The following is a 24,122-nucleotide window of genomic DNA, read 5'->3' as shown; positions in this document are numbered from 1 at the left end:
AAGTATACATTCCATTGGAAGCTTTTGTGTCTCAGATATGTTCTAATTACATTGTAAAAATCGTGTCAACATTTAACAATTTCAGACTATGCCAGGTCATACATTGCAAGTATATGGGTTTAGGCACTTTGAAACAGTCTCAGATTGATCATCTTGGTTTTCTCATCAGTCTGCAACTCTGAAAAGTTGATCTAGTTTTCAAGGTGTCAAGGGATGTACGTGTATTCTTTACCTGAATAGCATCAGAAAGCATGCTATTAGAGTCTTCAGTGAAATCCCATTCTTTTAACAATTATTTTGAGCAGATGTCCTATGGTAAATTTTTGCTGACTTAGTGGAAAGATGGGCTTCTGAGAGTGTTCATGTATGGTATAACAAAACCTTCTAGTGCTGGTTGCTTCTTTCATGTGGCTTGTTTCATCTCTGTAGCGAAACCATGTTTGCTTGGGTAGGGGGAATATAGACTTAAGTCTCAGTAAAACACGTACAAGATAGGTTTGCAGATAATTTAGTGAGCTCTTTCGTAGAAGTGAAGTACTTCATGCCAAACTGATAAAAACATCATTGCTCTTATTTGGAGAGAAATGGGCACCAAATTTCAATTTCCACACGTTTCTTTGAAGTGGGTCTAAACATTAGGGAGACGTCTGCTTAGTTTTGTCTCATTTTTATCCTCTTACATGAGTAGTATGGGTTTAGGGCATCTGTTAATGTTCATGTTCACATTGGCAAACTAAGCAGGGCTATGACAAGGATTTGAACGCTGCATTACAACAGTCTGCACTTTGTAATCCTTAGCATTTTATTCCCCTGCTCTCATTTTGCTGCTCCTTGCTTTTATTTTGCTGTTTAGTGCTCTCCCAAACAACTTCCAGACTCAGTACAGCGCACAGTTTGTTACAGGGACTTGCCGATAGGCAAGTTAAATGCAAACAATCTTTTCTGGGGGAGCAGGGAGAAGAGTTTAACTGTGTGGACACAGGCTTTATTTCTTATCTATGGGGTTAAGAATGGTCCATGACCTGTTCTTAATGTTGTCGATGTGGCTTATGTCATCTCTCTGTTCTGTTTTGACTTCACCGAGACGGAAGCCAGCGTGCACTCCTCCTGCAGACAGAAGCCTTTCTCCTGGCACACTCTGTGCCTGAGCCATGACAATATTATTACGTATTATGTCTGGACTACTTCCTTAGGGTATGCCCTGCAGCTATTGCTTCTTTCTTGCTTTCTAGGGGAGAGGTAGGAAAACTCGCATAGTAGTATAGCCCTACTGGACAGGGAGGAAGAGATCAGCAACAGGTGTGCTTGTTGTCCCAGGCGGTTCCTAATATTTCCTCTGTTTCCAACTCTCAGCATCATCCTCCAATAGCTTTTGTCCTAACCTTTCATTCCTGGTACTTTCAGGGCCTCTCCAGTTGCATTTTAGCTGCAGTAAATGTTTCCATCCCTCATCCATTCTAAGGTCTACACAATTGTTAAGTGCTCATCTCAATCAACCTGCAACTAAGCTAGTAAACTGAAAATATAGCAAATGAAATACCTCTCATTTGTAGTCAGTAGCTTGCTGAACAAGTGACTTTAGGAAAAACTTTGTTAGAAGTAATTTTATCTTTAGTCCTATCCCCATCCCACCTTAACAGGGGTCTGGTTGACTTAGTGGTACAAAAAAGGACGGGAAATAGACTAAACTATTAAAATTAAAAAGCACCTCACCTGTACTCCCCCCCCCCCCCCCCAAAAAAAAAAAAAAGTTACAAAATTATTGAAGTATTTTTCACCCTACTTCCATTTAAAAACTAAGCTTGGTGGTCAAGTTCCAAGCAAACCTAAGGTACAGAAAATGCATCTGGAAGCATGTTATTCCATAGTTTTAGGTTATACACAGCTCTTTAGTTTTTTTCCCAAGCAGACTTCTTTCCCCACTCCAGTGTACTTTCTTGGTATTTGTTTTTCTGACTTCAGTAGAAAAATGTAAAATAGTGCTTATTATAGCAGTACCCAAATTCTGTCACCTTACTAGAGAGCAAGTGGCTGCAGCCAAGAAAAGCTTTTCTTCAGTTTTTCTGTTAGGAGAGATGAGGAATTAGTTGGCAGCTAGCCGGAGATTTTGTTCTCATATTTTCCAGTCTAAAGTAACTGGCAACAATTCCACTTGCTCTGTATCATCTGTTTGCTGGCCTTAATGACTATATAAGGCAACACTGCCTAAATTAATAGTTCTGAACATGCTTGTTTAATGAGTTTGCCAGTCTCATATTGCCAAATAATTCATGGGGCTTTTGATGCTGCAAGAGTTTTTTATTACTTTGCATAAACTTTTAAAATACTGTATTTTGCTCTTGCTTTTGCGAAGGTATTAAAAGTTTCATCAGCTTATAAAGTGTGCCCAAATTTGTAAGACATCTCAAGAGAGAGAAATACGTGCATTCCTAATGTTTTGAAGTTTTCTTTTAAATCTGTGGGCTTCCGTGCTAGAGAAATTAGCGCTGTGTAAATGGCTAAGGTCTTTCACAAGGTCTTTTTCATGGCTTCTCATTATGTTAGTACAATGTATATTTACCATATGTTCTGTTTCTCAAAGTGTAGTTATCTTTCAACTTTAGAACAAGTTATCACATAATTAATCTGAATTTTTTGTTCATTTATAGAAAAGTATATGGTTTTTACAGCTGTACTGTGAATTGGTAATTTTCAAAAGCTTGTTCAGTGACACACTTAATATTGAAAACCAGTCCTAAACCAGTCCTTTTCTCTTTTAAAAAAAAAACAAACCACCTTCTAGCCACACCCCACCCTCTCCTTCCCCCAAAAAACCACTACGACCAACAACAACAACAAAAAAAAGCACAGCAAATCATAATACTGTTGTTCTAAATAAAGGATGGAAAGTAAGATGCCTTCCAGGAAAAGTGGGCAATTATTCCAAAGCACTTATTTTTATATTCACACTTTGCCCTTCACTTGCTGAATCAAGCTGTGCTCTATACTCTTTACAGATTGATTCTGTCCTGTAGTTGTGCTTTATTTAATATTGTTTTAGTTTCATTTATTATTGGCTGTCTTTGGAATATTCAGTGCTGGATGTGAGTTTCAATATCATCAGTAAAGATGAAAATTAGACTCTAAAGGAATCCTTGCACCAAAAATTACTCTCTAGTGAAATGCCTGCAGAAAAAAAAATGAAGTGGTTATGTGGAATACAGAAGAATATTGTTTGGTTTGCTCTCAGTTGATCAAAAAACAAAAAAGCCTTCAGAATGTATAGGACTACGGGTATCTTTGCTTTTTAACCTCTTTTAAAGGGCCTTGTGGAACACCTGGATAAATTCTGGAGTGTAGGTACTGCTACAATATATATGTTTTTTAATTGCTCATGTTACTCTTGATTATAAAGTGAAAATCATTTGCTCTGTTACATTGAATGCTTATCATTTGCTATAACATTTTTTTTTTTTTTTAATTTGAAAGGCTGTGGGATGGTTTCAGGACTGTTTTAAATAAATAAATGTTGCTGCTTCCACAATACCTTAGTCTCCTCTCCCTATGTCCTCCTTCCTTTCCGTGTTAGTGTCTTCCTTTTACCAGTGTTGAAACTTCTGATCCTGAAGGAAGCTGGTTCAGGGAGGTAAGCGCACAGAATACTAAGCACAGCAAGAAGTGACTAGTTTCTTGTTCTGTGTCTTTTAGCATCTTGAGCTGGCTCACTAAGGAGTCAGTGTGCCCATACTAGTGTGAGGGTATGAGCAGAAATGCAGGAGAGGTAGAAGGATAGAAAACCGTACAAAGTAGAGGCAATCAGCTTGAACTGTAACTTCAAGTAAATGACACTAAGAAGAATAGCAAGGTGTATAGGATTCTCGTGGGACCAACCATGAAGCTTCTTTCGGTTACTTTCATTCAAACTTATCTGCCGTCTTCCCCCCACTATACACCTTATCTGTGTAGTTATTCTCTTGCTTAAATCTTCAGGCAGTTACAACTGAAAATCTACTGCTGGTAAACACAGTTCCTGTGCAAAGATACACATCTGTTTCGTAGAACAATGATGAAAACCAGTGTAATTTCCACTTCGTGACGTTGTACGATCTAGCCATGCTTGAGAGACTGAGTTTATCATCTGTTTACTGTCTGCTGGGGAAATGCACTGGGGAATGTCATTTATTAAATTATTACAGTAATATTGCAGTTTTGCAGTATAGAGGTAGTGGGCTGTGTTCTGTTACAGCAGACAAATTTTACTGTATTCCTGTATGACCATTCACAAATAATAGAAGAGGGCATGTTACTTCCCTTCTTATAATAAATTTCTGAGAAAAAAATACAACTTAGCACTGGAGTTGTATCACCGGCGGGGCTGAAATTTGCTCTGTGGAAATCTTCCTCTTCCATAACTTGACTGGCAGGAAGTTTTCCATCAGGATTTTAAAATACTTTGTGGCTTTTCTTCTGAGAATTAGTAGTGCTTTTGGCAGCCAATAAAGCCACAACTCTGGCAGTGTTTAGAGGCTGCCTTTTGTACTGCAATGAGCTATTGCAATGGCACTGTATATTCTATATTCCAGTACGTTTGTTTCAATTTGTAAAGGCTGTTGTCCTTCACTTTGTTTTAGGAGGATTGTTCTATTACCATTTGTTTAAACGTCTGTGAACATCAGAACTATTCTTGTCTATTACTTACACACCCTGGCACTTGTTCTGTGTTGCATACAACTAATTTAGGGATTTATCAAACTTACTAATGTAGTAGCAGATTGGTGTAGATCTTTATGTAAGTACTGTGACATCTGCATGTGTTTTTTTAAACATATTTTAAATAACACCTGTTTATTCATTTGCATTGTTTTGCTTTATCAACCCTAAGGTATGCACCTTGCACATTAGATGCCCTTGAACTCCTTCACAGTCTCCTGAAATAGCAAAAGTAGCAAAATCTTTTGTTCTGTTTTTTCCAGTTCTTTTTACTGTCACTTTTCCAGATGATTAATAAGCATTACGTGTAACCAACTCATCCCATCTCTCACATGTAGAGAATATCTGAGAACTTTCCATTTCTGTTTTGTGAAAGCTGTCTCTGGAATAGGCTTTGGAAGCTTTCCACTTTTCGTGGTGCTTCTGCCCCTGTGTTACGCAGGTGAATTCCCAAACTGGTTGGTTTGAGGGCTTCCTGCCCCCACACCAAGCATGCTTTAAAGCCTCAAATGCTGCAGATAGATGTCAGGAAGGAGAACAAAGGAAAATTCAGTAAATATTTGGAACTCATAGCTTATGATGGGATTTCTACTTTGTTATATGGTGTATGACACGGTTATGCATGATGTCCAATCTCGCTTGAATGTTTGATTGATAAGCTCTAACATTATATAACCAATTGATCAGACCTTAAGTCAGCCTGGGTTTTAAGGTACCCCCAAAGCAGTTTTAACCCCTGAGTTTTCTTAAAACACAAAATAGGTGGGGTACTTTTCAAACAGATCCCAGCTTTAATGTTGAGTCCGTCAGCTAGTAAAGTTTGAAAACTTGTTAGGAGCATTTTTCCATTTGGGGTCCTTGCCACCTTGCAAGAAGGAGGGAGAAGCTGTCAGAACACTGCCCTGTCCCCGCAGCATCTCACTCCCTCCGCAGGCCTCCCACCACTCCCTGTGCATCTCTGCTGATCAGGGAGAGATGTCATTTCTGACTACTGACTAGGTGCTGCCTCGGTCAGACATCCAGGGCACAGTATGGAGCACCTGGCAGCCTTTCTTTCCTTCGTCTCCTCAGCCTTCCTGGGCAACTGCACTGCAAACTTATCACATAAATAGTCCTTTGTGTGTGATACAAAAATTTGGTTGGACCAAATCAGCATTTAAATGTAGATGTGTTTTGTTAATGAAATACCAATTGCAATAACAAAATCACTGAACCCTGTGATACATCTGAACAATTTGTTGGACAAATGTTGAACACGAGGATTTATGTTCCTTTTCCTTTCCTCCAACTTGTATAATAAAACATTTACATGAATAAGAGGGATTTGTGTCTTGGTACAAGTGTACTTTCAGGTGCGTTGCATTAGTCTTCAGTATAGCCTAGATAAGACAAATTTCTTGGTTTTCATGGAAGAAACATTTTTCCCCACTGCTGAGAGCTGAGGAAGAATTGAAAGAAGTTTGAGTAACATGACAAATGTACTCACTAATTGGAAACCTGAACGGCTGTCTGAAATCCTGCCCTAGGCCAGTTTGCTGTCTGGTAGCAGTCTGTCTGTTTGCAACGCATCTCACCTCTCTGTCGCAGTGAGTTATGGAAAGACACCACGCTGTTTCTGGCTCTTGGCAGAGTTTCACCCGGTGACAAATTCTGCATGCAGTCTTTCCAGTGCCCTGCTCGTTCTGCTGCAGCGAACCAGCTGGCATCCCTTGAATTTAGCCAAACCAAGAGAATTATGCATTGCTTAAAGTACTGACAGAGAAGGAAATGATATTGCTCAGCTACTTTGGGCACTTACAGGCCAGACGTTTTTCCATTTAAGTATGGATTTTTCTGTATGCAGTACTTCATAAAACGATTGATAACTGGCAGTCTTCCTTGCTCCCTTTTCTTCCATAGGGCACTTTAGGTTAGTGACGATCCTTTAACTTGCTACTAGAACCACAAGTTTTAGGGGTTCTTCTTCCTCTCCCACAAGTTATGGGATGGTACTACTCAAAATGTAGAATGAAAAGCATTGCTACTTGGCTGTGACTGGAAGGCCTTCATCATGCATACCAAGCAGTGCAGTAAATTTGATTACTTCCTTCTTTCTCCACTGGGTATTTCTGTTGTCAGTGCTCATCTGTGTAGTACTGCAGATAAAAGCTTCTTTGCCTGAATTTGGTGTTGCTTTTTGGAAAGCTCTTCTTTTTGTACATTACAAAATGTGTATCTTATGCTGGAGACTGATTATGTTTGGAAGGCAAAAGTGTAAACCAAGGTTTTGAGAGGAATTAACATGAAGGAAAATCAAAGAAACAAAATGCATCTGTCACTAATAGCTGTAGATTAAGATCAGAGAGCTTGTTTTACTATGGTGATGTCAGGCGTATTTCCAATTACTGCTGGTCTCTTCAGGTAGAACTGGAAAGGAAGCACAGTATTGGGAAATGTAGCAAGTCTTGTCCACAAGTGGAATTTACCTTCAAAGCCCAAATAGTTAAAGCTTGATTTATGCCAGGAGTTCGAAGGCTTATATCCCTTCCAAAACATTTCATGGCTTAAGATTTATTTGCAAAGCTCTTCTATTAATCCTATAAAGCGCTTAACCTTAGTAATGTTTTTGACTTTCTTCGCCCCAGCTTTGAGTGGAAAAGGAATTGTCTTCAGTATTTTGGAAATTGACCTGATTTTTGCTTTTTGTAGTTGTTCCTGTACAATGAAAGGATGAATAGAAGTTTCTGATTAATACTTACTGCTTTTCTTCTCTAAATGCCCACCATTATTAGCAATAGTTTTTCAGTTTCTTTATATGTTTAAATTTCACATGCTTCATGGCTTAATGGGGGCTAAGAACTAATGACATTGAACTGGTAGCAGTGCTTCTGAGAAGAGGTGTGTAATAATCAAACTATTGATAATGAGGTTGTACCGTAGGAATGATTATGTTTTATATGCTATGATGCAACCTTACAGAATGCCTTTTAGTCATACTAATTGAAAATCTTTCCATTCTCAGTGATATCTGTTAGGTTCTTTATTTTGTTCTGAGCAGTGGCTGTTAATACAGAGAGCACTATTATACACGTTTCAGCCTAATGTAGGAGATGTTTCTCAATGCTGAATTTCAGCATGCATTATGTTGCTCAATTCAGTTAAGCTTCTTTAGGTGACAGTGAGGAGTTTTGCCTTATTAACTGCTGTATGCAAATGCCAAATGAAGCATGAAAAAAACGAAAAGGAAATGCAAGGAATTTCTATTTATTCTGAAAATATCAGTATGTAAAGCTGTTAAATGTGTGATGCAGGTACGAGCATTTAAGAATAAAGGACTACTTTATGGTGTGTATTTTCCTTCTACTTTGCTTATGAATAATTAAAAAAAAAAAAAAAAGAATGAATCTTGTAACAAAATGGATTCCTTGTCTTAAAACAGTATAACATCGGTTCTTCCAGAGTCTTGCTACACTGCATAAGTCTTCTAAGTGAGACATAATGTAATATTAAATAATTAAGGAGTAGCCATCTAATGTTAATTGCTTATACCATGGAGATGAGCAAAGAGATGATAACTGATTACCCTGTGCTTATAAAAGTTAGGATTTTAGAGGTATTCCAACCTATAAGTAAAGACACTTGTAATTAAAATTTCTAGTGTCCAAAAATTATTTTATCACAGAACTTGTTTTTAGAAAGCTACCTATTACCATCTGCTCATGCAATTTGGTCAGTAGTTTGTATTACATTCAGACAATATCTTTCCTCATAATGTTATTTCATTTACCTCTACTGTTGTGTGCGTCTGGAAGCATGAACTTGGAAGTTCAGGTTTATATTAGATAATATCTGATATTATGTTTTTGCTTTGTCCTGCAAGATAATTACCATACACAGAAACAAGTAAATAAGTGAGAGGATGTCTTTGGAGCATACTAGTTATAAAGACAAAAATAACTTAATTATGAAATGTAATTACTACCAGGCAAATAAAATTTCTCAGATTCAATTTCTCCAATGGTGTATTTCTCTAGTGATGTAACAGCTAAAAAATAAGTGATACTGGCAAATAATGCATTTTTTTTAATTTACTTTTTAGCACAATATCTTTTTGACGAAACTTGCAAAATGTGGCTTTAGAAATTTCTTAAAAATGGACCTAAGCTTTTATAGTAGCATTGATTCTGCAGTATCTTATTAGAAAGCTCCTGTTATTTCTAAAGCTACAAAACTTAAAGGAAGAATGTTACTCGTAGTGGAGCAGTGTCTAACATTTCTGTTCTCTATACTGCTTCTATTTTACTGTGGATACTTTGGGAAAGTGTTTTTGGGGTTTGAGGCAGAACGATAAACATGTGTTGTTTTTTTAATTGCTATCTCACTTTCATAATTTTTGTATCTGTTGAGATACTGAATATAGCTCCTGGGCAAAAATCACTATAGGAAATGGATGGGTAAAGGAAATACTTCATAATTGGGAAGGGAAAAAGGGAGGACAGAAAGGCCCATTTTGTTTCTTTTACCCCATAATTAAATACATACATCTGGCAGAAATATCTTGTTTACTGCATTTTAACACGCACAATACAAAATTATGCGAAGAAAGAAAATGAATTGAATAGAACTTAATAATGAAATTTTGCTGTCATTTTGAGAGCTGTTCCCTTCTGTCTGATTATGTAATGACAGAATGAAAAATGGATTTGACATTCATTCTTTTGCAGTCTGGGAAACTTGAAGGGTTTAGAAAAATTGCATTTAGCGAAAGCAGATAGATAAACTGCAATGATCTGGATAAACTTGTAGTTATTTAGTTCTAAGTGCCTTGGTTTCTAAATGTTAAACTAGGTCTCATTTTAGTTGATGGAGGTAGAGTAAAAGCTTCTTTGGATCATTCCCCAGAGGTTAAGTTAGATGTCTATATTAGAGAAGTCCTCTTTCTGTCTCTCTCTTGACTACACAGAGATGCAAGAGTGTAATATGGTAAAAGGGGGTTAAAACAAATTTGTAGGAATTTTCTGAATGGCTACCAGTAGAGCAAGTGCTAAATATTAAGCATGTATTGGAACCTGTGGGTTTATTCTCCCTTCTCAATGGCATAGTTTGGAAGGCACTAATCTTACAGCCTGGATGTTACCAGATGCATGTTTTCTCTTGTAGTAGATTTGTGGAATCACAGAATGTTAGAAGTTCAAGGGACCTCTGGAGATCACCCTCTCCAACCCCCCTGCTTAAGCAAAGCCACCTAGAGCTGGTTGCCCAGGACCATGTCGAGATGGCTTTTGAAGCTGCCAAGGATGGAGACTTAACAACCTCTCTGGGCAACACTGTGCCAGTGCTCTCGTCAGCCAGTAAAAAAGTGCTTCCTGATGCTTAGAGGGAACCTCTTGTATTCCAGTTTGTGCCCATTGCCTCTTGTCCTGTCACTGGGCACCAATGGAAAGAGCCTGGCTCTGTCCTCTCTGTACCCTTCAGGTGTTTATAGGTAATGATAAGGTCCCCTCTAAGCTGCCTCTATGCTGAACAGTCCCAGCTATGTCAGCTTTTCCTCATCTGAGTGGTGTTCCAGCTCCTTAATCATCTTCATGGCCCTCTGTTGGACTCTTTCCATCATGTTCATAGAATCATAGAATCCTAGAATGGTTTGGGTTGGAAGGGACCTTTAAAACCATCTAATTCCAACCCCCCTACCATGGGTAGGGACACCTTCCACCAGATCAGTTTGCTCAAAGTCCATCCATCCTGGCCTTGAACACCTCCAGGGATGGGGCAGCCACAGCTTCTCTGGGCAACCTGTGCCAGTGCCTCACCACCCTCTGAGTGAAGAATTTCTTCCTAAGCTCTAATCTAAATCTACTCTTCTTTAGCTTAAAACTATTACTCCTTGTCCTATCAGTACACCCCCTGACAAAGAGTCCCTCCCCAACTTCCTTGTAGGCCTGTAGGCCCCCTTTAGGTATTGGAAGGCTGCTGTAAGGTCTCCCTGGAGCCTTCTACAGGCTGAACAACCCCAGCTCCCTCAGCGTGTCTTAGCAGGTGAGGTGCTCCAGCCCCTTGATCATCCTTGTGGCAGTCCTCTGGACTCACCCCACCAGATCCATGTCATTCGTGTGCTGTGACCCCAGAGCTGAATGCAGCATTCCCGATGGGGTCTCACCAGAGCAGAGCAGAGGGGGACAATCCCCTCCCTCACCCTGCTGACCACGCTGCTTTTTATACAGCCCAGGACACGGTTGGCTGTTGGGGCTGCAAGCGCACATTGCCAGCTCATGTTGAGCTTCTTATCCACCAACACCCCTAGGTCTTTCTCCTCAGGGCTGCTGTCAATCCATTCCCCACCCAGCCTGTATTTCTGTTTGGGATTACCCCAGCCCAGGTGTGGGACCTTGCCCTTGGCCTTGTTGAACCTCCTGAGGTTCGCACAGGCCCTCTTCTCAAGCTAGTCCAGTTCCCTGTGGAAAATGTCTCTCATGTACTGGGGAACCCAGAACTGGGCACAGTGCTTGAGGTGTGGTGTGACCAGTGCTGAATAGAAGGCAGGGATCACCACCCTTGACCTGCTGGCAATACGTCATGTAATGTGGCCCAGGATAGCATTAGTCTTCGTTGTGGCAACGGCACATTGCTGGCTTATGTAGGTTCCTGCAGTACATCCCATGATATGTATTGTCTTTTACTGTGGAATATTCAGGCATTAAATCTTAATACTTTTCCATTAAAGAAAGGATAATGATTATGAGCAAATGTATTTTTTTTCTACCAAATTATCTGTTACCGGTAGGCTAAGTGCTTCATAGATAACATTGTTGAAATATTTGGCCACTATTACAAAAGTACATTAAGTAACAGTACACCTTATGTAAGTAAGCGTATTATGTGTTATCTTTAGTCTAAGTATTCATAAACTATTAATAGATCCTTTATGAAGAATGGGATGTGCTAGTTTTTAAGTAGAAGAAGAATGTAGGGAGATTCTTTTTGCTAGTTTGTAGAAAGATGCAACGTAGTTTCTTGCAGAAATCTCCTTTGTTTCAGCATTTAACTGAACCACCATGATTACTTTCTCAGCTGAGGAATATCAAAATACTTTTAAATGTTTTTTTCACGCAACCTTTCATAGTTCTTCTGGGTTACCGAGATTTGGAAGCATGTTAAATGGGTTTGGCTTTGTTGCATATATTCAATTAAATACTATGTAATTAATATAAAGCTTTTAGTGAGAAAGAAAAGCAGCAAGCTTGGTTCTATTAGTTTTCTTATCTAGAGTGGGAAGATTATAGGACTGAAAAGGATATTAGAATTTAGTCATTAATGCCAAGAGCACTGTAACAGAGCAATTCCCTTTACAGCATTTTTGTGTCTAACATTTAGTAAAGATCTTCATTGAAGGAAGTGTACATGATGTAGAAATGAATTATCCCTAATAATTATTTTTTGAGGATTTTTCTCACTTCAGTATCTAATCATACTGATGCTTTTCTATACTGCACTAATGGTAGAATGGATTTGTCTTTTTGTCATTGATAACAGCCTCCTTTGTGATTGCAAACTGTTGTCGGGTCCTTGTTCAGCCTTCTTAATCCCAATCCTTCGTTCTTTCTGTTGGTCATATCTTCTAGATCTCTTTATGCTTCTTTTGATACAGCCCAGGATATGGCTGGCTTTCTGGGCTGCAGGCACACATTGCTGGCTCATGTTCAGTTTTTTGTCCACTGGTACCCCAAATCCTTCTCCACAGGGCTGTTCTCAATCCACTTACCACCTAACCTGTATTCTTGTTGGTAACTGCTCATCTATACCAGATCTGTGGTGAATATGCTCTGGAACAGAACCACGTTTCATCATTTGATGTTTGTAGGTAGTAGTTACTACATACTTATGTATGTTGGAATGTGCATGTGTATAATTATTTACATTGAAGAACAAGGATGGATTAGAGGATGGTGGGTTGTTTTCCTTATCCTGTTTTAAAAACTATCACAAATTACTCAGAATGGAAGAGGTTTTGGTTTGCTGTTTAAAAAATTCTTCGAAACTGGTTATTAGCCTTCCACTGATAAGAATCTTTAGTCATCAGATTCATTTCCTCAGTGCTGTGAATTCTAAGTTGCTTTTCTGTTTCTTTTTCTTTTCTTTTTTTTTTTTTTTTTCTTCTCCTTCCTCTGTAATTCACAGCTTTTAGAAATTAACTGGACTGGACTGACCAATCTTCTGGATGTTCCAGGGCTGAAGTGAGTATATGTAAAGCAGTATTTGATACTTCATTCCCCCCATCCCCAACCCCCATAAAACCATAATAAAACCAAGCTAAATCATTTTAGGTTAAATGTCTCTGATCAGTTATCCTTTAATTTAGAATTTAGCAAAATTGCTCAATATGGAAAAGGTAATGATTATGTGTATAAGTAAATGTATGTCAGAAGTATATCTAGCAGATCTTGCTAAAAATATTTTGAAAAGATAATTTTTAATCTGCTTTTTTTAGTGTTCTCAGCCTTTGCAGATTTCCAGATTCTTGTGAATTTCCTATGTGCCATCTCCTAGGACAGCAGAAAGACAAAGAGCCTTATTTTTCAGGCTAGAGTGTTCGTAATATCTTGGCTTATAGCTTTGTATGCCAATAAATCTCTAGTTGCTTGTGTAAGGATAGTAAGAAATACCTTAAGAGTGTAATAAAGTTAAATAAACTTTCTAATCTTTTTGTGTGCTTAAAGATTTCAATTTATTATGTGAGGATCAAATGGGGTAGCAAAAACATTGACCATATATAGTTGGAGAAAATGCTTGGCTTATTCAGAGCTTTTCAAAATACTAAATGGTAAAACCACAAAGAAAAAAGCAGAAGTAGAGGGGAAAACCATTTTTTTAAAATTATTTTTTTTATCATTGCAGTGCTGAAAAGATAAGGTCTGTGAATATCTAAATAATCATCGAAGTCGTAATAGTTACTCAGGGGCTTTTTAATATTGAGGCAGTGGCTAAAGGGATAATAAATGGATCTGATACACACTTGGGTTTTGCAACTAGCCCTTTTATTCGATCCCAGACTCTTAAGAGTTAGCAGATTCCAGATTTATTTTTATTGTCTCAAACCAAGAGATGGAATTTAGGTATTAAATTAATCCTTCAGTGCTCAGTTGCGTGACTGAAGTGGTTTCTGCTTTGCTTAGACATGTGAGGCCGTTGCATGGAATCCCAGTTGAGCAGCTTGAAATTAGAACTTGTATGAAGTAGGTTAATGGCTGCAAGAATTGCTTATGTTTCAAGTCTGCTTAACACTGCCTCTGAGGAAAGAGGTTTTCTTGACGGGTGAGAAAATGGCTTCCAAAATACAGCTCCTGAGTAATAATTTGCTCTTTTGAGGTAACACTAATAAATTTACATTTAGTACTTAAGCTTACAAGGCTCTTGAGATTCATACCATGTCTGACAGGAAACACGAAAACCTCAAATGTAAACAAAGTCTCATTAATTGTCTCAAGTTTACGGTTTCCATAGCAACTAAGCTTGGCCACATATGTGTATAATAGGGCTGTCTAGATGTGGTATGGTTCCTATAGTAACTGTAACTGGGGTGACTCATGCTCTGCCTTGCCTTTAGATTTCTTCAGTGCTGTATTTGTTTTTCTTATCTGTATGGATAGGTTGTATATTTTGGTATGACAGCTTGACATACTGTTGTTATAAACAGTGATGAACACGAGATGGCTGCTGCCACAGGTACCTTTCACGTCCTGTGGCTGCTGGCTACACATTACTTACTTGTACTTTGTAAACGTCTCCTACCAAATGAGTTTCTGCCTCTGCTGCTGGAAGCTTCCAGCTGTTAACAACTTCCATTGTTCTTTCTATGCAACTCCATGAGAAAAAGGACACAAATATAATTCATATTCCATCATTAGCATAGCTCACAGAGGAGTGGAATTCAGATCTCTGTATGAGGAGGATCCAGGTTGTGTGAATACTCAAGTCACATCAGGAGGGGATGTGGAGGACAGGAAGATGAATTCTGTTATGGCTAGTTGAGATATAGTAAAAAATACTCTGTGCAGTCAGATCTGTGCCATTTCTGCACTATGAGTAGAAGACAATACAGGAAGAAAATACACAGCTGCCTTTTCTGCCCCTAAAAGTTAGAGAGCACTAACTAGAGAGTAATATAACTGAGTAGGTAACTGCTTGTTATTTTTCTGCAATGAAACCGAGTGTTTCGAAGACACTGTAATAAACTGCCTCAAGCATTTCACTTCTCTGATTTTCATGAACTGAAAAAATAATTGTACTGAGAACCAGTGACTGAAACAGCTTAAGACTACGTAATTAACCAAGAACTTTTACATCAACAGAAGGATTTAAATAGATACCACTGTCTCTATTGCTTGACCAGTTATTTGCCTCTCTTTTCCATAGGTCACACTTCTTAGTTTAAGTAATGAAATAATAAAAAATGGTATTTTTACCTTGTATTTATAAAGAATAATTTTCAGCTGAGAGTATCCCACTTGGCTAATATTTGGTTAGATAAGTTTTAAACATCTGGAAGGTGTCATGTTGTTATTTAAAATTCACTTAATTCATAATTTACAAGCTTCAGTGTTCTTTTCCAGGATGTTCCATGTTTTTAAAGAGTGAGTATCTACTACCTCATAAGAGTCCCATTTCTCTCTGTAAAATTCTGTGAAATTCCATGAATGCCAGTTCATTTTTCATATTCATTTCTCTGTTTTAGCAAAATTCAAGTGTTCATGTTGGGACAACACTGTGAGACTGATCTTCAGAATCCCAGAGTGGGAGTTTGGTCCTAGCAGAAATGATTGTGAATCCTCCAAGTGGCTGGGTTGTGTTGTGCTTCAGGCTGTTTTTGTCTTATTTAGGGAGGCCTTCAGTAGCTCCTTTTGAACATGAATTAATCTTTGATCCTTTTGCTAGGCTGGGATAGGTATATTTATGTCTGTAGCTTATTTCGTAATGTATGTGATCATAACTGAGCACAATAACTTTTCTTTCAAGGTAGCTTTGGTACCATTGCCTGCCTGTTGTTCTCTGACCTGGGTCACGTAGAATGATTAATAGAAAAAACTATCTTCGGGCATACACTTTACTGAATGTAAAAGCAGAGCTTTCTCTTCTTATTGGGTAGGCAAACTGACAAAAGCAAGAACAAAATTTCTGATGTTTGATAGCTATCTGTTGGAGACTTGTCATCAGACTTGTATTTTGAAAAGTATGCTTGTTGCTAGTGTAGCTACCATCACCTCAGCTTTTTCTTTTTTGTCTTCTCTTGATGTTAAGACTGCTTGAGATGTTTATCTTAAATTTTTGAGTCAACCCTAACAAAATAATGGGAGCTGTCTTCTCGGCTCGTGTCAGAGAATGTTTGGCATTCAAAAGTTGAAAACTAGACGTTTAGCAAAACTGAATTGAGGAAGTTTGAAAAGCAACATGTGTTACAATGATAACTAAAGGAAGCTATTTATTTTCAAAAACATGATTATCTTGTGGTGGTAGTTATTTTAAGAATTACTGAAACTAGATATGTAGATATTAGAGGGTTTAGCATTCCTGTTGAACGAAAATCTTTGTAAATATGACTGGATAAACTCTGCAAGAAGGGAAGGGGAATGAAGACTCCTATTTAGAACAGATACAAATTAACTCACAGGAGTTGAGAGGAAACTTTGCCTATGAGTAATGTATTAACATCATCCACTAACACTTCTTTCAGAGAATAAACATGTATGGGTAGCCCTGTACGTTGATCTTGATGCAACCTTTAGTTTCCTCTGTTCCTACTGTATTGGATGCCAATAAAAAGCTAGCAATGTTCTATCATGTGTCGTAGTTTAACTGGATTTACAGTAGATGTGTTTAAGAAAATTGGTGCCACAGATCTAATAGGTATACTGACCAGTCTGTAAATGATTTTTATGGCAACTCTTTGCACCACCCCCACCCCCCCCCCCCCCCAAAAAAAAAAAAATCAACAGCTTTTTATGCAACCTAAAGATTTGTAAGCAAATAAATGAATAGTACTGTTATAGCCAATTCATTGAATGTAGGGGGACTGTCTATAGGAGTTGGCCAGATGAGATACTGTCTCTTCTAAAAGACCTTGATGCAACTGCCAGTACCAGTAGCATTGTTTTTTTTCCACAGTCAGCAGTAATGTTACATTTTGAGGTCAATAGCAAGTTTTTTTCCCTTCTGGCTGTACTTTTTTTGTACTTTTTTTGGAGTAATATTCCTAGCACGTTTAGTCCTGTTACAGTTTAGCACTCAGAGCTAAGATGGTAAGTATTTGAGGTTAACTGGTAATACTCCACCCATTACAGTTCAGTCTGTAATCACAGGCTCCAGTTGTTGTCACACCATTATGCCTTTACTTTGCTATGTTTTATTTGAACACTGAAACCTCTCATTACGGACAAAAATTGCTCAGGAATCTAGTTTTCATCTTTTTGTAGAAATTTTATGTAGCACATCTCAACTTCTGTTTAGCTGGTGACCAACCATCTAACACAGATAAATTTTAACTTAGGAGTTTGAACTGTTTCACTGCTGCAGAAGTTTCAGGAAAGTATTTTAGTGAGAGTGGTGTCATGCAGACAGCTCCCTTACGTGTTTACCCTTATAAACTAGAAACCAGGCTGCTGTGTATGCTTTAAGGGAAAAGTGCAGCTTGACAGGCAGTAATCCTTAGTTGTCCTAGCCCGTCCTCATGGGTATGTTTGTGGTGAAGAAGGGCCACCAAGGGGAGGCAGGCTCTACAGGTTGCAAGTCTCTGACATGAAAGAAATATAAAATGGGCCAGATTGTATTTAATGTGCTAATTCTGTTACCCGTCTCTAACATAACAGGTTTGTTTATTGCTAACTGGTAAATTTTCTCCCAAAATGAAAATGTAACATATATTATTTATAACGTAATATACATTTGTAATATATACTGTATAAATATGCCAGCTGCTTCAGTTAGAACTACTCTCAACTGCAGATTCAGTCACAGAAAAACTTCACAAGGTGATGACTTACACACAAGTGCTTAATCTGAAAAAATGCATGCAGTAATCAAACATATTATCTGCATCTTAATTTCATAAAGACTGTAAAAGGAGAATCTTAAAGGAAGTGTACTTAGGTGGAGAACTCATTTATCCCTGGAACATCTTCACCAGCTTTAGCAGGAGTGCACCTGCAGTTCAAAATACCTCAAGTATTTTTCATCATTTTCTCTCTAAGCATTTCCAGATACTGCTAACCTCTCCCTGGATCCTCATCTTCACTGGTTTGTTCCACTCATATTGTCTTCTGCCAGTGTAGGCAGTGCAGCTAACCAGGGGTGCTAGTCTGACAGCATACTGATCTGTTCTCAGTTCAGACCCAAACTGGGTGAACCCTTAGCTTAGGAAATGTTTCCTGTGTTAGGAGGTTGGGTTATTTAGTGATTCATTACCCCTGTGTTTGTACCGCCACTCCCTTTTTACCAGCACAAAACCTGTTTTACTTCCCTAGGCTATATTTTACTCTTCCACAGAGCATGCTTTATTTGTGTTTCTGTTTAAATGACAGTCCTTCTAGCTCAAGAGTACAACTTGCTTCATAACAATACAACAGCAGTTAGCTAAACTTTCAGGGACAGTTAAGTCATTACTGCAATATAAAAGTAGGTTAACAGTTAACATCTGCTTGGTTATATGCAATGCAGGCAAGAAGACTTATGCAATAGCCCTTTACCCTGGGTGGCTTTGAAAAGGCGAGGGGGAACTTTGGAGAACTCTCATATTCCTGTCCTTGGTTTGTGTTATTCACATATCAGCTGCTTCCACCTGGTGGCCATTTTGGCAAGAATCCTTTATCAAAAAAAAAAAAAAAGTTTTTAAAGAACAGATTTGGCTTTTGCACCCCTCAAAAAGGGGTGTCCATTTGATTGTCCATCCAAATGATTGTCCATTTAGGTTGTTAAGCAGCAAAAGATGTAAATGGTAGCTGTTAACAAATTTCTATGATATGAGGATATAGAGATTTGTTTTCTGTTCTACACTGATTTCCCTCAAGACATGTTTATCCTATTCTAAAAGTGGCAATAAATACTCTTACTTAGTTTCTAGTTGTGGTTGGAAAAACTGCATTAATACTGACTTATTTCGGCGTATATTTTATGTTTAAAAAAAAAAAGGATCTCAAGTGTTGATATGATTTTCTATAAAGTTTCACTCTTGAGCTGCCTCAGTCTGTTAGTGTGACATAGTATGTTTAATTCCCAAGAAGTAACTGAGTATTGTTTTCTCTAACAGTGGCTTATCAGATACAATAATATTGGATATAATATCCAACTACCTGGTCCTTCCAAATAGAATTACTGTTCCCCTTGTCAGTGAAGTGCAGATTGCTCAGTTGCGATTTCCTATACCAAAAGTAAGTATATTTCTGTTAATAGTAATAATTTGGCATTTAATGTTGTTGTTGTGTACATATGTATGAATTTCTAAATATGGTTATTGCAATAATATAGGTTATGATGAATCTGTTCACTTTAAATGACCCCATTTATAAATAATTTTATGGAGTTTGATAATAGCACTGAGAAGGACTTTTTTTGTTTTGTTATAATCTTCCACATATTACCTGTAAAGCATAGTTCAACTGTGTGGATTAAAAATTATTGTAACTTGTAATTGTATTGTAATATTGTAAAATTATGTAACGTTTTATATTATTACTGCAAAATGTACTCTTTACTTGAAAGTTGTTACTACTTAGTGCTGCTCTGTTCCAGTAGCATGGCATTTCTTGATATAACTGGTATGTTTCTGATTACCGATGGTAATTTCTGTTTTCTTTAAGAATCTTTCTGAGTCTTAGGTGCCCTGTGATCTCTCTTGATCCACAGGGTGTCCAAACCAAGTTTCATGTTAAGGAAACTGCAGTGGAAATTATAAAGAATATATTGCATGAACTGTGATGGCATGGAGACTTTCAGATTACTATGTAAACTCATCCTTTCTTTTTTTCAGGGTGTTCTAAGGATACACTTTATTGAAGCTCAGGACCTGGAGGGTAAAGATACTTACCTAAAAGGGATCGTCAAAGGAAAGTCAGATCCTTATGGAATCATCCGTGTAGGCAACCAGATTTTCCAAAGCAAGGTCATCAAAGAAAATCTCAATCCAAAATGGAATGAAGTTTATGAGGTATAATCAATAAAAATGTGTTTTGCATTTTGTAGTGTGGTCTTCTAAAATTTCTTTTACTAAAGAAAACACTCTGGAGATTTTCTTGAGGAACTTTTTGATGTTTCCCTCTAAAAGTCCAAAGTTCTGTAACAAACAGCTATTCTCCATTGATGTATATATACTTTGTCTAGACTTAGCAACAGTAATTCTGAATAGTAGTCTAGTCTCTTAATACCAACGTGAACAGAAAAAAATAATCTGAAAAGCTCTAATCGCAGAATCACAGAATTGAAGGGGTTGGAAGGGACCTCGAAAGATCATGCTTGCTCAACTCATAAAATCACATATTTTTAAAGCTTTTGCCTGTTGATATGTGTTAATACACAAAGACACTGCAGTTTCAGTGTTTTAATGTTACTGTGCCATTTGACAAAGCCAGTTAGTTTTACCATTGACAATGCTGTCTCACTGTACTTCCAGGCCTTAGTATATGAACATCCAGGACAGGAGCTAGAGATTGAGCTCTTTGATGAAGATCCAGACAAAGATGACTTCCTTGGAAGGTAAATGTTATGGAGAAAATGTGTGTAGATAGTGAAAAGAGATTAAGTATTTTGATGTAACTTTTTTTTTCATTTTGTATTTTATTGCGCTTGTATTTCTGCTGTGTTACTGCATTTATAAATTACTTATCTTTTCAAATTTTGGTATTAAGTAGTTTCCTAATTCCTTGGATACTACATGTATGGAAACAAATTTGTATTAAAATGTGCTTGTGTGTATATATACACGTGTGTTTTCATAGTCATGAAAAAAATAAGGTAAGTGTTGTGGATTCCCAGAAAAGGGTGCTTTAATTTTTTTTTGAGTTGAACCATACCTGCTTTAATATTCTTAAGCTAGCATTAAAACCTAAAGATATATCAACTTCATCTGAAGAAATAATTATAATTGTGTATGTTCTTCATTAGAGTATTTTTTAATTGGCTAGCTCAGTTTATTTTCCTCTACGAGGTGATCTTAGCAGTTTGATTAAAGAAATAATATTGCTATAATGCTTTCGCAAACATTACTCACTCTTAGATTCCATAGGCTACCTTTAGTGTTTACCCATAAACATTTCAGGGTTTTAGTCAGCTTCTTTCACCAGTAATTTGTCACCTTTATTTCTTGCAGAGTTTTGGAGCTTCCCATTGTTGCTTTCCATACAGAGTAGAACTCCCTTATCTTTCCAGCTCCTTCTCTCTTAACAGGAGCAACAGTACCTACTTCTCTTCTCATTTAAATAAAGAAGTAGGTAGTACTAAGGCTTCTTTTCTTTGCACTTCCCTAATCTTACATTGAAGTGGTGGGGGGGAAGAGTGGCAACTTGATCGTAATATGTATACCAGTACTAGTAAAACAAAAGGCAAGACAAATGTTCATACACCAGCATGCATTTGTCTGCACTATTTAATTTTTAGCAGATTCCCTGGTACACTTTTGGCTTGTGCAAACCAGTGCTCTGTCAGACAGTTCTAAAGCATGAATTTGGTCATAACATATGTCCAGGGGCTAATTCCAGTGGGTAGTTCGGATGTGGTCATGGTTTTGAGAACTTGTGTATGAGCCATATTTTGCCAGTTGCACCCATAGCTACAAAATGGGCTCTAGTACAGGCATATTTTCTATCATCCTGCATTCCATCCTGGCTCAGACATTTCATTCCCTACTTTTTTCTCTCTTAGGGGCTAAAAGAATAGTACTGTTTTGTTCTTTTGCTGTCAGTGGAAACCTGGATACTCAGCAAGCACAGGGTGGGGTTTGAGCTCTAAGTTAGACTTTTTGCTTCTTGTCTAAAACACTTTTTTTGTTTGTTTCGTTGTTGTTGTTTGTTTTGTTTTCTTTTTTCCTAGTTTGATGATAGATTTAATTGAAGTTGAAAAGGAACGACTTCTAGATGAGGTAAGTGTTGGGTAAATTCTGGTTTAAAAAGCAAAACAAAACAAAAAGGAAACAAAAAATGCAACAAAACATGTTGTACATTTAGTTGTTCTCATATTTTTTCCTGAAGATAGTTCCTGAATAACCTTAACGCTAGAGAAGTAGATTCCTTGATGAACAAAGCAGTGGTTTAAAGGATAGCTGAACTGTTGAATGATGCCATTCTTCTTCTGCCATTGGGTTTTAAGCTTACTAGTATGTGAATGCAAAAACTGGTGTCATGTATTTGATAAGGGATTTTTCTTCCATGAGAATAGTTATTTGCCTGCATTTAACTACTTTTAGACTTTAATTAAACTAATGTAGAAGAAAGCGGAAGTTTTATCCTACATATAACAGCAATTTCATTAGTGATGTTATGTATTAGTTTGATGTATTAGTGTGTATTTTTAGAACAGCTTTAAAGAGCTCAAAGAATTCTCTTGATGTTTTAAAAATGCTTTTATAGGACAACATAGAGGTTTGCATGAGGGGTTTTGTATGACAGAACTGAATAGTTATACATTGTCATAAAATGCAGTGTGATACAGGACATTTTAAACAATAAATTAAATCTTTTTAGTTTATGCACATTCCAGCTCTAATAGATTTCTAGTGTGTCTTAGCATTTCCTAAATTTCCTGAAGAGCCAATTGCAGTTATGTATTTCTCTGGTGTCAGATTATTTCACATTACTTTGCTTAACTTTTAGTGGTTTACTTTGGATGAAGTGTCCAAAGGAAAATTGCATTTAAAACTGGAGTGGCTCACATTGATGCCAACGGCAGAAAACCTAGACAAGGTATTGAAGGAACACATTACTTTTCTCCTAATCTTTTTTTCCTTTTCCTTTTTTTTTTTTGTGTGCGCACATTGTAATATGTAAGTGATTTAATTCTTTAGCTGTAATGAATTTGGATAAATCTGTGACTTTATTCCAAGCTGTCTGTCTTTAGAAATCTCAAATGAGTCATGCCTGTCAATGTACTTCTGTGGCATGGGATTTTTAAAATGCTTTTTCCTTCTTTTTCTTTTCTCTTAATGTTATGGTTTGAGAATATCAGCCAATATTTCATTAGACTTGGAGATAAAACTGAGCATGATATATAGTCTATCCAATTAAAAAAACAACAACAAAAAAAAAAACTAGGAAATGGGGTGGAATTCATGGAAATACCTACATCTATATGGAGACTTAAAAAGCTACTGCTTATATTTTACAGTGTGTATATGTGAATGTTTGGGTTTGGGAAGATATTTTTATAATACTTTTTAGGAATGGGACAGAAATAATGTCGTATTTAATTTGCACAAAGGCTCACAGTATGGTTTTCATTTAGGTGCTAACTAGCATTAGAGCTGATAAAGACCAAGCCAATGATGGACTTTCTTCTGCATTGCTTATTCTCTATTTGGACTCAGCAAGAAACCTGCCTGTAAGTTATATTCTCCTGGATGCCCTTTTCTCATAGGTATCTCTTGCTTACTTCCAGCATGTCTTGCTTGGTAGTATGGCACACCGCTTCACTAACACACCTTAAGCCATGTGTTCTATTCTTTCTCTTTTTTCAAAACGTGTAATGTAAGGTCCATATTTCTAGTACTATGGTAATATATTTATATAATTAATAAAACATTACCCTTTAATCAGTGTGATTTTTTCTTTAAAGAATGCTCCTTTCCTGGACTTGAAAGGCTGCATGTTTTTATTATGCAGTGTTTTCCATAAATAGTATGGGATCAGCATGGGGAATTATAAGAACTAACTGGGAAAAGGCCTACTTCCTTGAATTCAGGTAAACTTGCTTGCTTTGGTTTAGGATATCTGTGGTAGATTTGAAGGAAATGAAGTCCTCAACATGAAATTTATGCTGTGCGGTTGATGTTACAGTGGCAGAATACTTGTATGAGATTTCTGTCAGGTTGGCGTTTGGAGTAATGTTTGCCTGTGTAAAACGCACATAAAACATGTTTCTGTCGTTATATGGATTATACTATGGCAGTGTGAAGTAGTTTGTCTGTGGTGAGCACAAACTGTATTGTAGTTTATTTCAGGTTAGCAGTGTTCTGTTCATGGTTGGAAATTATGGCAGTAATAAAGTAAACCCCACCATAAATAGATTTGGGAAGCACTGAATTTTTCCATTTTTCAGCATTGCTATTAGGTGAGAAATTCTGGGAGTGATGGCTAAAATACTAATCAAAGATCTAAGTTTTCAAGCCTCAGATTTTTTTTGATATGTTTTGCAAATTTGTCCACTCACCTTAAATTTCAGTTAAAATAAAATACTGCATCAAAGTGTAATAAATGAAATCGCAG

General features: G+C 37.2%; 1 protein-coding gene across 3 annotated transcripts in view; it reads left to right on the top strand.

Annotated features, from left to right (window-relative positions):
- The window catches only part of ESYT2 (extended synaptotagmin 2), an 84,861-nt gene that overhangs the window by 39,492 nt on the left and 21,247 nt on the right, over positions 1-24,122 (top strand). For all 3 annotated transcript variants that reach the window (XM_035564329.2, XM_035564330.2, XM_035564331.2), the window contains 7 exons: positions 12,844-12,899; positions 18,962-19,082; positions 19,682-19,858; positions 20,321-20,403; positions 21,736-21,784; positions 22,515-22,604; positions 23,143-23,238. In XM_035564329.2, coding sequence (XP_035420222.1) covers positions 12,844-12,899; positions 18,962-19,082; positions 19,682-19,858; positions 20,321-20,403; positions 21,736-21,784; positions 22,515-22,604; positions 23,143-23,238 — 672 coding nt within the window. The remainder of the gene's footprint in view (positions 1-12,843; positions 12,900-18,961; positions 19,083-19,681; positions 19,859-20,320; positions 20,404-21,735; positions 21,785-22,514; positions 22,605-23,142; positions 23,239-24,122) is intronic.

Source organism: Cygnus atratus, chromosome 2 (genome assembly GCF_013377495.2).
Source record: "Cygnus atratus isolate AKBS03 ecotype Queensland, Australia chromosome 2, CAtr_DNAZoo_HiC_assembly, whole genome shotgun sequence".
Lineage (NCBI taxonomy): Eukaryota > Metazoa > Chordata > Aves > Anseriformes > Anatidae > Cygnus > Cygnus atratus.
The sequence above is the reverse complement of the archived record's forward strand: the minus strand, read 5'-3'. Positions and strand labels throughout refer to the sequence as shown.